The sequence below is a fragment of the Schistocerca serialis genome, chromosome 4 (genome assembly GCF_023864345.2).
Source record: "Schistocerca serialis cubense isolate TAMUIC-IGC-003099 chromosome 4, iqSchSeri2.2, whole genome shotgun sequence".
Taxonomy (NCBI): Eukaryota; Metazoa; Arthropoda; class Insecta; order Orthoptera; family Acrididae; genus Schistocerca; species Schistocerca serialis.
Genome location: NC_064641.1, coordinates 69,215,858 through 69,231,400, shown reverse-complemented (window position 1 = coordinate 69,231,400; position 15,543 = coordinate 69,215,858). Strand labels below are relative to the sequence as shown.

Genomic DNA, 15,543 nt, shown 5'->3' with positions numbered 1-15,543 from the left:
TATGACCATAACACTGATACCCAATGTCACTCAACCTCTATTTCTATTTTCAGTATCATCAGTAATATTAATAGTAAAAGCAGCACTTACATTTTTAATTAAAAGTACCTATTTCAGCTTCATTATTCTCTGCAATCTGATTTCTAGACCAAATTTCATGGACGCTGGTTAGATAAACAAGGGATGTGCTCTCATAGTTACACATAAAATAAATAAAAATCCTGGGCTCTTTTCATAGCTGAAGGCTTTTTTCGACTTTTTGAGAAACATAAAAACACAAGTGTCCCTTTTCCGAAATATTTTACCTGATAACATATATATTTCTGACGGAGCAACTTAAAAGAGCAAAAGACAAGGAAATCCAGTTTTGGTTGTGGAACATTGACTCGCTTTGTTTTTATTCTGTATGGGAGTTAATTTCAGATTAAAGGAACCATTTGCTGTATATACTGGTAATCAAACAAATAACCAAAGAAACTTACCTCAACAGCCTTTTCTTCACTTTCTTCCTCCTCATTTTCATCGTCTGCAGTTTCATCATCATTTTTTGGTACTTTTGCAACCTTGGATGATTTTCTTTTCTTTGCTGGAGGCTAAAGAAAGACAATAAATTAATATGCAGTAGGTTACATGATAAATAACACAACTATAAAGGCTGTTAATTCAACTAAATATCTAGATATTACAGTTCAGAATAACTTAAATTGGAACAACCACATAAAAGTCCTCTCCAGCCAGGGCAATCCAGACCAAGCCCTCCATGTCACAGTCAAAATGACCAACGAGCAAAAGACATTGCAGAAAGCAGAAGAAATTGGTTGGTTGGGGGGGCAGAAGAAATATGGAAGAGAGTGCCTCACCCCGCGCAGTCAAGAAACTTGCATTCTAAACTCAGCATCACTACCTACATGAGCAGGGGACATCTTGACACAGTAACAGCACAGCTTGATTTTTTAAGATAGAGAGTAAAATTTTCACAAAAGCACATTTCAGCCTGCTGACATGATGGAAAAGCAACAATCTAATGTCCTGAAAGTCATTGTTACGAGACAGACAGGTGGTGAAGATTGCTGACGATTCAAGAAAAGTACGCCACATTTGGCTGTTGCCGGCCTGACATCAGTCACTGCCACAAACCAGTAGTAATACATACTATAGTGCACGTCATTAACGATGGCGGCCGAGTTTAGGTTCGTTCTGCGCATCTGATGTCACAAAACACAGTCAGCCAATGAACAGAGAACAACGTTGCCAGAGCTCAACTGCAGCGCAGAGCACGGACAAGAGTCTTCAGTTTTGGAAACGTTCAGTCATAAACAAAGTAACTGAACAAAAGCAATGTCTTGATAGCAGACTTCCTTTTATGGAAAGTTTGGAAAAAGCATTCTTTATACCAATTGCTTCATATTCTATTAATTAATTAAACCAAACAAGCAATAAGCCTCCTAATTCAGGCAATAGCAAGGAAAGGTGTTTGTATCATTCTCACGAACAGCTTTTTCGCAATAAAGAACAGCGGTAACTGTTTATTTCCTATTGTACTTCGATGAAATGTGAGTAATTCATAGTCATACGAACTGTTTTTGTCGGTATTTTGCGTGATATTTTACAGCAGGAGTTCTACTGAGCAACGAACTGCATTAGCGTAATGGTTAAGGTGTTTGGCTGCTAAGCGAAAGGTTCCGAGTTCCAACCATGTTTGGTGATTAATATTTTCTTTATTTAAGAACAATATCAAAGTGTCTTACTTCATGAAGATTATTTGTTTGAATGTAATTTTTTGAAATTTCTAGTGCTCTGTCTCTTCATTATAATCATAATAAGTTTTCAGTTTTTCTAATTTTGTCCTCCAATGTTTCTTTTCACAGCAATTAAAAACAATGAAAAGGCACACATACAATATTCATGTTATCTGTTCTCTTTGTATATCTTCTCTTCTGCAGTCGGTGTTTTACAATTTATATTGAGATATATTCTTTTGCGACAGTATTAAAAGAATTATTTAGAGCAGAATTTCTGCTCGTACATTGCCGAGCTACTTGATTGTCTGACGCAATTCTTTGCTGCGCTGCTTTGGCAACATCATATTCAATGTTTTCGTCAACTGATCTATGTTTTGGCAAGTATTTGCTGTCCGTTGAGACAAACACAAATTGTTTGCACATTGCGCCTCACTGACAATATATTTTAGTTTCTATGTTTTATTACGTCCACAATTCAGTTTTGTGTACTTCGTCAACTTTATTTTAGTCAGAACGTTTCAGAAAAAAGCGAAATGACTCTGATATAAAACTTTTATTACAGTCGCGAAAGACGGAATATTTCTCAATATTACATACAACACCAATCTGGTACTTAAATTAAATGAGATATTGTTATACAGTAAATTTTATGTGAAATTTTGGTATCTTGTCCACATTTCACTCTCAACATTGTGGCAATTAAAATCGACCATACAGAAAGTATACGCTATGGACATTTACCGCTGCAAAACTCTCCAAAATTTCATGAAATGGTTTACTACATTTAATGCTGCACAATAACTGTGTTGAACATCGAAACAAAATTAAGTCCTTTATGGGGGGAAGGTATCAGTCAAGAACATGTGTAAAAAAATCAAATTTTTGGGGCCAAATAGTTTTTGTGAAATCAAATGATAAATGTGTCACAGCAGTCGGAACACCATGTGTCTGCACAGGCGAGCAGCGCAGTGATGACAAAATCATACACAGCGCAGAACGCGGGGAGCACGTCTCTGTAGAAGCGAAAGGGTTAAAGCGGCCATGGTGGCTTTACTTCATAAACTGCGCACTCCACCCTAAACATAAGTTTGCGAACTATACTATACTATACTATACTATACTATGGCACTGCTTCTTTTAGCGCGTGCGTCGTTTGCAACTGGCAACACAGCAATCTCCCGCATCTGGGTGGGCATGCGCGAGCCGCCAAGATAAAAGAATTGAACTATCGGCTTCCAAGCCTTTGTATCAATTTTTATGTTGCAGTACATCAGTTACACAGTTGAACCTGTGATGCGTTACTACCATTCGTCAAGATGACTTCTGCCTCAGACTGCTATCTGCCTGGTCTACCAGACACCGTCACTATGAGATATGATAAATTAGCTGGGGTGGCAATCATTAAAAGAAAGGCACTTTCACAAAAGTTCAATCACCAACTTTCTCCTCTGAAAGCAAAAATATTTTTTTGATGCCCATCTACATTGGGAGAAACTATCACAATAAAATAGGCAAAATTAGAGCTTGCCAGAAAGATGTAAATGTTTGTTTTTCCCCACAAGTTATTTAAGAAAGGAATGGTAGAGAAATAATCTTAAAGTGGCTCAATGAACTACGTGCCAAGCACTTAAGTGAGAAATGCGGAGTAGACAAGTAGATGCAGATCTGGTGTTTAGGTGGCTCATTCACAGCAGACGTCCATACCCCTCACAATCTGCATTACACGTATGAAAGTAAATTTCCTTTTTGGCCATTGTGTATGTTAATCCCATTATTAATGAAAGAAGATATTAAAATCAGATTCTAATGGAAGTATTTGTATACAGGGCGTAACTAAAGTCTATTTACAGACTCTTAAGACAGTTTCTTTACACCAAAACAGGGAAAAAATGTTTAGTTAACATGGGCTGTAAAAGGCACACCTTAAGAGCTATGAGCACTTGCTCAATAGAAGAGAGGTGTTTCACAGTAGCAAAAATTAACAAGTGTTCATAGCTTTTAATATGTTTGGTGTCTCCGCCCCGCCAGGCGGGCGACATCACACCTAGTGTTTTGTAACTATTGGCACTGACTAGGCTATGTTTTATTTACTGTATGGGTCAGATTTGCGTTGGTCTATACCCAGGCACTCTTCACTGAGCATCAGTTGCTATTTAGCTGTTTGGTTTATCTTTCTACCATTCTGTGGCGAAACTTGTGCAAGTAAGTGCATTCGTTTTCAATTTATCATCCTTTACCTATAAAATAATTATTTTCACTGTAATTACACACAAAATTTACCTTCAACACGGAATAATTTCTTCTTACGTCCACACCCATTTTCAGACATTTCTATAAAAATATAACTTGTGCGTAATTACACTGAAAGTAATTATTTTTAAGGAGAAAGAACAATAAATTGAAAACAAATGCACTTACCTGTACAAGTTTCACCACAGTATGGTAGAAAGATAAACCAACAGTTAAATCGCAACTGACGTTCACTGTAGTGTCCGGGCACTGACTGCAGCAAATCCGACATGTACAGTAAACAAAACATACCGAAACTCCCTAGCAGATTATAACTTGTGTGCCGGATTGAGACTCTAACTTGGGACCTTTGCCTTTTGCGGCCAAGTGTCCTACAACCTGAGCTACCCAAGCATGACTCATGACCCGTGTTGACAGCTTCAATTCTGTCAGTACCTCGTATCCTGAAAAAATTCTGTAGACTAGATGGTGCCGATATTCAGAACATGCTAGGCATGGCATTAGCCACCTGGCATTTCCTGAGCTGCTGTGCCTGGCATGTGTTTTAAAGCCCCCTGTTTACTAGACATTTTGTTCTTGTCTTGATGTAAGAACCCTGTCCTCAAGTCTGTAAAGAGAATTTAGTGGCTATACTGGCTAAGCATTGGTGTTGAACTGAAAGATTAAATATCTGCAGAGATGTGAGTGCAACTTTTCTCGAAGATCTTGAAAGCACTGAATGAAATTCTTCTTCACTATACTGCTTTACTTTCTGAGGCTAAGTTTCGCATATAAATTATTATCATCACTGCAACTGTGGATAGACAAACTCCTGACATTTTGTTCTGGATCAACTGTTGTTGCCTCAGTTACAATAAGATTGCAGTTACAGAAGCATTTACAATGCAGTTACAACAGTGTTTACAATTTGGCAGACAATGATAATGAGGAAGTGTTTTCATACATTTGAAAATTGTCACCATCAGTCTGTTACTATGTCCAGCGTGAACAAGGAAAAGGAAACACCCTCTTTCAAACAATTTGTAAAAGGTACGCTAAATCTTCTAAATATTTAACTTAAAGATGTATTCATGTCATTCATACACAACTTCACTCACACATGATCAATCCAAACATAAAACTTTTTCTATAGTTATTTCTAAAATTCTTCATTAAAATACAAATAATAAGACATTACTGCAATTAAAATAATTGAATGTAGGACTCTTAACTCACCGATTGTTGTACACATTGTACAGTAACCCTTTAATCAGGGCAATAGCAGTTTATTTCTTTCCTCGATGCTTTGCTTTACCTGTAGATTGTTTCAAATTCTCTAAACAAATCTGTTTTTGTTGCGGTCTTCAGTCCTCAGACTGGTTTGATGCAGCTCTCCATGTTATCCTAGCCTGTGCAAGCTTCTTCATCTCCCAGTACGTACTGCAACCCACATCCTTCTGAATTTGCTTAGTGTATTCATCTCTTGGTCTCCCTCTACGATATTTACCCTCCGCACTGCCCTCCAATACCAAATTTGTGATCCCTTGATGCCTCAGAACATGTCCTACTAACCGGTCCCTTCTTTTTGTCAAGTTGTGCCACATACTCCTCTTCTCCCCAATTGTATTCAATAGTTCATCATTAGTTATGTGATCTACCCATCTAATCTTCAGCATTCTTCTGTAGCACCACATTTCGAAAGCTTCTATTCTCTTCTTGTCCAAACTATTTATCGTCCACGTTTCACTTCCATACACGGCTACACTCCATACAAATATTTTCAGAAACGACCTCCTGACACTTAAATCTATACTTGATGTTAACAAATTTCTCTTCTTCAGAAATGCTTTCCTTGCCATTGCCAGTCTACATTTTATATCCTCTCTACTTCGACCATCATCAGTTATTTTGCTCCCCAAATAGCAAAACACATCTACTACTTTAAGTGTCTCATTTCCTAATCTAATCCCCTCAGCATCACCTGTCTTCATTTGACTACATTCCATTACCCTCATTGTGCTTTTTTTGATGTTCATCTTATATCCTCCTTTCAAGACACTGTCCATTCCGTTCAACTGCTCTTCCAAATCCTTTGCTGTCTCTGACAGAATTACAATGTCATCGCGAACCTCAAAGTTTTTATTTCTTCTCCATGGATTTTAATATCTACTCAGAATTTTTCTTTTGTTTCCTTTACTGCTTGCTCAATATACAGATTGAATAACATCGGGGAAAGGCTACAACCCTGTCTCACTCCGTTCCCAACCACTGCTTCCCTTTCATGCCCCTCAACTCTTATAACTGCCATCTAGTTTCTGTACAAATTGTAAATAGCCTTTCGCTCCCTGTATTTTGCCCCTGCCACCTTTAGAATTCGAAAGAGAGTATTCCAGTCAACATTGCCAAAGCTTTCTCTAAGTCTACAAATGCTAGAAACATAGGTTTGCCTTTCCTTAATCAATTTTCTAAGATAAGTCGTAAGGTCAGTATTGACTCACGTGTTCCAATATTTCTACGGAATCCAAACTGGTCTTCCCCGAGGTCGGTTTCTACCAGTTTTTCCATTCGTCTGTAAAGAATTCGCGTTAGTATTTTGCAGCTGTGACTTATTAAACTGATAGTTCGGTAGTTTTCACGTCTGTCAACACCTGCTTTCTTTGGGATTGGAATTATTATATTCTTCTTGAAGTCCGAGGGTATTTCACCTGTCTCATACATCTTGCTCACCAGATGGTAGAGTTTTGTCAGGACTAGCAAGCCCTTTTTGGGCACTCCAACTCACTTGTAGCCAACTGTTGTTAGTTGCGCTAGGAACAATTTCTTGAGCCAGTATTTTACCTTTCTGGAGTAGCTCTTCAGCAATTTCTTCAGGCTATTTCTATTCAGCTATTTCTCCTTCAGCGAACGATATATTTGTAACTGAATTACAGAACACATCAATGTTTATGAACACATCTCACAACAATGTGAACACACAATAGCTCAATCAGTCGCAGCAGCAGCTCTTATGTTTGCCACTTCTATTGAAGTAATTCTATGAAGTGATAATAGATGATAGCATCTCTCAATGGCCAGGCAGTGAGGTGTCCGAACACTGTTCTACAAAACCCGTTCAGTTTTCGAGTGCTGGGAGGGTTGTGTGTCATCTAACATCACAGCCCAAGACAGGTCATGGTCACCAAATTATTAACTACGGATACATTGTTGCTATGGTATCAGTGAAATACAAGGTAGCTATGGAATATGTGTAATTAACTCACTTAAAGAAAGAGTGCAATATGTTATTTATGCTTTAATACATTTCATAAAACATAAAATGAAGAGTCACAAATTGGTTTACAGAATTCTGATCATACTACAAATAGAAACTTCCAAGTCAACTATGTTCTGACACAACTCCTTATTTTCAATGGCTCTGCAACATGCTGCCCAACTCATGTCCCACAAATAGCATAAATATGTGATGTTTAAAGCTTTCCCTGAGTACTGATTGTTCAACAAAAACATGGGAGAACTGCCGGATATCAGTAACGTCCTGCCACAATATTTCGGCACAGAGTCTTCTGGCCATCTTCAGGTGAGTACCACTGTAGTAGTACTGGCGAGTACGCACTGAGTTCCACTATTTAAAGCCACACTGAGGTGACATTGCACTTGCGCAGCTCAGCGTACGCGTTCATAACAACTCCGTGCGCTGCGCCTCGCGCCCTCCACGGTGAAAGCTTGGCGTATCGATATCAGGTCGATTTTCATCTTTATGCAGATAACTACGTCAACTACGAAGTTTCTCTATAACAGGATTCCAAGCAGAGTTTAGCTGATAACCGCTATCTCGATTGATGAGAGTCTCATTGTCAGACAATCTTGTTTCCACAGATTCATTGATAATCGAGCTCCAAAAGTTTGATGTATGGGCCGAAATTTTTGTGTCATCATAATTCATGGAACGGTCTATGGAAATACAATGCTCGGCAATTGCAGACTTGGTGGGTTGGAGAAGGTGAGTATGCCGTTTGTGTTCCACAATGCGTTCCTGCACAATTCATGTTGTTTGCCCTATATATGATTTGCCGCATTCACACAGAATTTTGTAAACACCTGATTTACGCAAGCCCATGTTGTCTTTAACGAATACCACCAGTGATGAAATTTTGGAAGGAGGGCGAAAGATGACTCTCACTTAATACTTTCTCAATATTCTGCCTATCTGTGAAGAAATATTCCCAATAAATGGTAGATACGCAGTCGACCTGATGGCCTCTTCCTCTTCCTTGTTCCGTTGTTTGCAGGTCTTCATCACTCTGTTCACTTGGCTAGTTGAAAAGCCATTCTTCAGAAATACTTTTTGCAGGTGTTCCAGTTCCGCTTGAAGTCTGTCGGCATCAGAGATAGTATGGACACGGTGGATCAAGGTTTTGAGAACGCCCATTGTTCGTACTGGATGGTGGCAACTAGTAGCTTGTAGATCAGGTCTGTATGAGTGGGCTTTCCGTACACAGTGTGACTAAGTGTGCCATCACTCTTCCGTCGCACCAAGACGTCTAAAAATGGCAGACAACCATCTTTCTCTATCTCCATTGTAAACTTTATGTTTTCATGTATGGAGTTCATGTGACGTAAAAATTCTTGGAGGCGGTCCAGACCATCAGGCCACACTATAAAAGTGTTGACAACATATCACCAAAATACTGTCGGTTTAAAAGTGGCAGAGTTGAGTGCTCTCCCCTCAAAATCTTCCATAAAAAGATTGGCCACCAGGGGGGGACAAAGGATTCCCCATGACGACACCGTCAGATTGTTTGTAAAATTCATTGTTAAATATAAAATATGTATAGGAGAGAGTGTGCTCAAACAACGCTGTAATATCTGCACCAAACATATTGCCAATGAGGTGTAGTGAGTCCACAAGAGGCACCTTTGTGAAAAGTGAAACCACATCAAGACTGACCAATAAGTCGTTACTTTGCAGTTGTAGTGACTGAAGTCGGCTGATAATATCATTAGAATTCTTTGTGATGTGCACACTTGCCCATCAATGGTTTGAGCAAAGATGACAAGAATTTTGCTAGGTCATAGGTGGCTGCTCCAATGTTACTCACAACTGGACGTAATGGCACATTTTCCTTGTGATCTTAGGCAGTCCATATAGCCTAGGTGGAACTGAACTGTTTGGTTGCAGTCTCTTGATGACCTCTTTCGGTAGAGAACTATTTGATAAAAGTTCTGCTGTTTTTCGCACCACTCGGCTCGTGCAATGTCACCTCAGTGTGGCTTTAAATAGTGGAGCTCTGCGTGTACTCACCAATACTACCACAGTGGTACTCACCTGAAGATGGCCAGAAGACTGTGCCAAAATATCGTGGCAGGACGTTACTGATATCCGGCAGTTCTCCCGTGTTTTTATGGAACAGCATAAATATGTACTGAAATGCTCTTGATTTTACCAGAAGTTTATAACCACCATCACAACATGTAAATTTAACCGTATAATGAACAACACATGCCATTTAAATGCAAGTGCTGTCATAAGAAACGGGTTATGTCATGAACACATGTTACTGAAAATGACTATCATTCTTCCTAATTAATTATTTTTTGAGATACCAATGCTTCAGAATTCTTCTGATGACTTTCGATGGTTTGCAGAGTAAGTGGGGCAAATTATTGAGTCCTGAAATATTTTCAATTTCTTCCCGACACATGCCTGTGCTATTGAGTCCAGAAATATTTGCGATTTCTTTCTGACACTTGCCTGTGCCTTTACTATGAAATCCACATAATCAGCAAATGGCCAGGATTTAAACGGTTGAGAATTACACTCTTAACTCTTGCACAATAACAGCGGTTTTCCACTGTGGAATTCGCTCCCTCTAGAGTTGACCTTCACTATCTGAGATAGTCAAGGCAATGGTAGAAAGAAACAGGGAACCCAATTGAACTTTCGTGAGAACATTGAACGAATGGGTACAACAAGCCACTACCAAGACATAAAGAGGATCAGTAACTTGTGTCAATGCAATGCTAAGTTACCGGAATAGGGTGCAAGTCTGTGAGTGATGCTGACGAGACCATATACCCAAAAGGATAGAAAAACATTTGTCATCTGGTACAAACGTGCATTATGATCTTGCTACTGAATGTTTACGTCAAGCTGCAATTACAACTGCGTAAAACAGTGATACACGTAGGGCACATTTGTTCTTTCAGAGGTGCATTGGATTTGTTGTCACCTGAGATGGTGAAACTTTCTCGGGAGGGGGGAGACACTATCACACAAACCACACAAGTGTCCTTTGACTGCGAAGGTAGTAGTATATTGAGACGTACCAGTTTCATGTGTATTTATGATGTCAAGTGGAATGTAATTTCATTATTCTATGTCTGGACTAGGCCCAGATGACGTGTTACCTTCCGAACGAACTGTCACAGGGATGCTATTCTGGATACTTTTTACAGTAGTTACTTCCTTGTATGGTCGTCTTCCTTAAATTATCTTAATGCAGTGTACCTGCTACACAATGCTACTAATTCTTCTCATATAACTTCTTTTCTGCCTGAACGAGATTGAGGGCTGGAAGAGAGCTCTGAGGTATGCAAGCTACTAAATGACGTAAACATCTGTATTCTGTATTTTGTTGCTCCGATATAACAATTGCAACGCATCTCTTATTACTTTTTACATTACCCTCTGAAGAGACACTTCGCATTGACAACAGAACAGAATCAAATGACACTTCTAGTAAGCTGTTTTCACACGTGCTGTCAGCAGCACCTCTTGGTCTCCTAAAAAACATTGCCTAGTTGTGACACCAAAGTTTAAGTGACCCATTCGCAGCAGGTGGAGAAGCTGGATCACCATTGTGCCTTGATGATGTTCTGCTCTCGCAAATCTCACTGACTCTGCACATTCACCAAACCACTGTATGCACAGTGGACAGTTCTCTACATACTAACAATCTAAACAATATTTGTACAAAAAATCTTTCATGTGATTGCAAGAAAGAGGTGGAACCAAGTGAAAGATGATTTACACTAATTCCATCTACCGTGACAGTGACAAAATAATTTGCTTGCTACACTTTTTATTTTCACTGATATGTTAACATATTACAACATCCTTCAGGGATGAGTATCAGCTTCCTTTCCTTTAACCACCAGATAACTGATGTCACTAACACATACTTTGGTTCACATTACAAACAATCCTCTAGCTTTTAGTCATTAGTCTGTAAGTCAATAGTCGCTCACTGTGCACTGTATGTATCTGATTGTAAGTACCTCTGTACTTAAGTGGCATACATATAACATATTTAACACCTTGTGCTGTCTAATCTCCCCTATAAAGATATACAAAGGTCAATCTTTATTCATAAGAGAGGTGGAAAAATAGAAAATCACACATACAAAAGGACATTTGCAATATAAGGGAAGGATAAGAGTGCTGCTCACTGTAAAGATGACATACTGAGTTGTAGACAGATATAATGAAGACTGTTGCACATTAACTTTCAGCCAAAGCCTTCTTCAGAAAAGAAAAACACACACACACACACACACACACACACACACACACACACACACACACACACAAAAAAAAAGCAGGCACACGTGAGTACCATATATCTGGCAGCTCAAGCCAGAATGCAACTTTCACATAGAACGCAGGAGAGGACGGGGAGAAACGACCAGTTGCGTTGGCAGAAGGCAGCACACAATGAGGTTGAGGGGACGGGAATAGGCGATAGGATAGAGGAAGTGGAAACTGTTGTGTGGAGGGTTTGGAGTCAGCAGGTTATTGTAAGTGTGGCGGAAGAAGATTTCAATAACTGGTTCACTACCCCAAGCCATCTGGATCCTCCCATCACCAGCTTTTCTGTACTGTGCAGATGAAAGTTATCTTTGCAACATATCCTCTGCTTCCAAAATTATCCCAGCCTCAACCTATGGTAACCAGTGTCCACACACCCTCCACCCAACAGTTACCACCACCTCTGTCCTATTCTCATCCACTCCGAGTGCCGCCTTCTGGCAACACACCTGTCTATCTTTCCCGTTCCCCACTCTCTCCTCTCCTGTTTTGCTTCACAATTCCCCCTCCCTGAACACAGCCACCCAACACTGTTGGCAGTCTAATCCCTGTATGCTGCATCAGATGGCGCACTTCTCTCCCTACACTCATACTCTACTATCACTATCACTATCACTATCCCTTCCCCAACCTCTCCAGATTGCTGCTTTCATTCTATATGGAAGCTGCATCCAGTCCAAGATGGCTGTTGTGCGCGTGCGCACGTGCGTGTGCATTTTTCTGAAGAAGGCTTTGGCCTAAAGCTAATGTGTAAGTGTCTTTTTGTTGTGACTGTCTACAATTCCACATGCCACCTTTATGCTGAGTAGCAACCTATCTTTTTCTGATATTGTTGATATTCCAACCTGGATTTCCATTGTTTGAAAAGGACACCTGTGTTACTCAAAATTTATAATTGTTATTCACTAACCAATGTTCTTCATACACAAATAACAGGCTTTCCCCACTTTTCATGCAGTAATAGACTGATTTAATATAATAGTTGATGACATAGAAATTGCTTCATGGACAGCTAAATATGAAGTAACAAAGCAATCAACTGTGACCCCCGATGGGACATAGATATCACTTTGTCAAATTTATGAAGGGTGCAAATTCTTCTGGGGGGCAGATGTTATAGGAGGCCATTTTGCCTCCTTTTGCCTAAATAAAATTAGCATCAGTGTCTGACTATCAGTTAATCTCATTTCGGCCAAGGTAAATCTCTCCTAGCAATGCTGCAATCCCGTATAAAGCATTTTTTTACGTATCACTAACATAAATCTTTAATGTATTTTCTACCATTTAACATCCAATTCTACTAAAGTGAATACTAGATTTAATATGCAGCAACACCTTAGTGCCGGCGAAAAATCTGTACAATGTTAAAGAATATGCTTTGCTGCTGAACCAGCAATTATATTTGACAGTAGATTTTTTGGTCTCGGCAGACGAAAACATGAAATCGTAACAACATTAATTATATTATGTAAATACGCAAACTTTTCAATCAAATTCTTAATTTAAAAACCAATAATAATAAATTAATGTTAACTTCACCTCAGATAAGTCGTTCAAGTGACTGGTAATGTAAGGCACATCACACCCATAATGATATTTTGATGGAAAAAACAACAACAACATGATAACCTCCTCCAGGGCCAGGACAACAGATACATCTTACAACTGTACATTTCATCTTTTTCCTGCATAAATGCTGTTCATAAATATATGTGTGAAGCAGTACGTATTTCACTACTGAGAAACCTTCCTCATTCAACTGATTGTAATTGACATAATACATTACACAAAAAGAATTCATTGCTTAACACTCGGCTCAGATATTCATTAATGTTCATATACTCGTTAGAATAATGGCTACAAATAATAAATATCTTACCACTTACGGTAGTAGTCAAACTTGCATGATGCATATAGCATTCAGTCCTTAAATTCTCCTCTGAATAATCTTTACTGAATATATACTTTCCATACTTGGGCTTATGATCATTATACCCTCGAGTAAAATCACTAAGACATATAAGTTCTCTCTTAAGGGGAGCCGGAACGATCCATCTCCTCCATGTTAATTTTAGCAAATAGAAGGAACATTTTTTCTAAAACATTAAACATATTGCTCTGAAATTTGGACTACAAAATTATAATGCCATGATAAGAAATATTTACAGGTTTTTGCTCTACATTTTTTTAAGCAGATGCTTATTTTTTCTCTAAAATTTTGCAATTTTTCTTCTACAACTCTTGAATTATACAATTTTTTTTACAATTGGGAAATGGCTTCCAAAGTTTTTAAATACATTCCACCCCATACGATGGATTATCTCTCCTCTTCTTTTTCCAGTATTAGTTTTCTTTTCAATGGCCTTTTCTTCCCTTTTGCTGCATATTGTAGGCTTTTGTCTCTTCTTCCTGCACCTCTTAGTCTTTCTTCATCAATTACGTGCATTGTGGAAATGGTGTTGTGTACTGGTTGGAAACCTAAGCGTTTCAGTGCATCACATTTGATAATGTTTCCTTCGTTGTATGTTGCCACTGCATCATACACTCCAAAATGCAATGTTTTTATCTGTACATACACTCTTTTGGGAATCCTAATACAAATTAAATTATTTACACTTGCATTTGGATTTTGTGTTTTCTCATGTAAACACTTTTCCAATAAACTTGGCTGAGCTAAATCTCTGAATATGGACTTAATTACATCAATTGGCAAACTGTTTCTATGTGCATTGCTTCATCTGTCAATCTTCCTCTTCCTCCAAGGGTCTTATCTTCACTAAGCTTCTGGGATCCTAATGCCTGCTTTAGTGTGCGCAAGCGGCCCACATGCGCTTCTGCACATGTCCAATGCACTCATGTTTTTTAATGTAAATTTCACTGCCATAAGGTTTGAGTTCCTCTACAGCTTTATATCCCTTAGAATCACCATCTCCTAGATAGATAGTGTATCATACATTATACCATTCCTGTGATCTGGAACAAATTGCTTTCACTCCCTCTACTTCCATCGCTCCACTCGTGCCGTGAAAATTTGCTTCACAACTTCCACTATGTTCGTCCTTGGTACTGCCCTTACATCTACAATGTTTTGAGAGAATAGCAACATCAATTACTTTGCAACGTCTCCACTGGTAGCTGTCACAACTCCATTTAGAGATTTATGACCTCTACGTTGCCATGATCCATCTACAGCAACAGTTAAATCTCTTCAATTCCCATTATCTGTCACAGCTTCTTCAACTGCTTTCTTCATTGTTGCTTGAGCAATGTCTTCAGCAGAAGATCCCACCAATTCATTATAAAATCCAAACTTGGTTGGTTGTTTTGGCAAGTTCATAATTCCACATAACATTGTCTCTGCAGCACTGCCTTACAAATGCAACGCAAGCCATACACTAGCCTAACATTTAGATCATACACCTTCTTTCCACTATTACCACTATAAGGAATACTGTTAGAAATAGAAAACAAAACTTCTGCAGCACATTTGTTAGACTTCAATAACATTTTACATGCCAAACCAATGTGTGAAGGTATTTTGAATTCCAGTCCTCTTTCTTTGCAAACTAGGCAAAATACGTTATGTTTCAAAATATTAGAGCACAAAGAAATATTAATTATTTCATTAACCATTACTGTCACTTTCATAGTTTTCAAATTTTTCTTTGCTGTCACACAGTTTCTTACTGGAAGAAGTGCTATCGCATTTATTTGGAGTAGTCGGTGAAGCAGTCTGAGCAGCATCTTCCTTCGAAACAACAAAAAGATTTCTTCTTCCACTCATTGTGCCTTTTCTTAAACACTCTATTGCTGAAATGGGGCATACTGATATCCACAAACCAAACAAAATTTGTCAAATACGCAAAATTGAACAGCTAAACAACACAAAGCAAACTCCACAAGTCAACACACACAGTGTAGCGTTTATGTTTACTGATATGAACAGTCACTTGTCACAGAGAGAAAGCCATACAACATTGGAAA

The 15,543-nt window shown here is 38.7% G+C and overlaps 1 protein-coding gene across 4 annotated transcripts in view; it reads right to left on the bottom strand.

Moving 5' to 3' along the window:
- LOC126473940 (heterochromatin protein 1-like) overlaps positions 1-15,543 on the bottom strand; it is a 154,047-nt gene that overhangs the window by 46,424 nt on the left and 92,080 nt on the right. For all 4 annotated transcript variants that reach the window (XM_050101302.1, XM_050101300.1, XM_050101301.1 and 1 more), the window contains one exon: positions 483-593. In XM_050101302.1, coding sequence (XP_049957259.1) covers positions 483-593 — 111 coding nt within the window. The remainder of the gene's footprint in view (positions 1-482; positions 594-15,543) is intronic.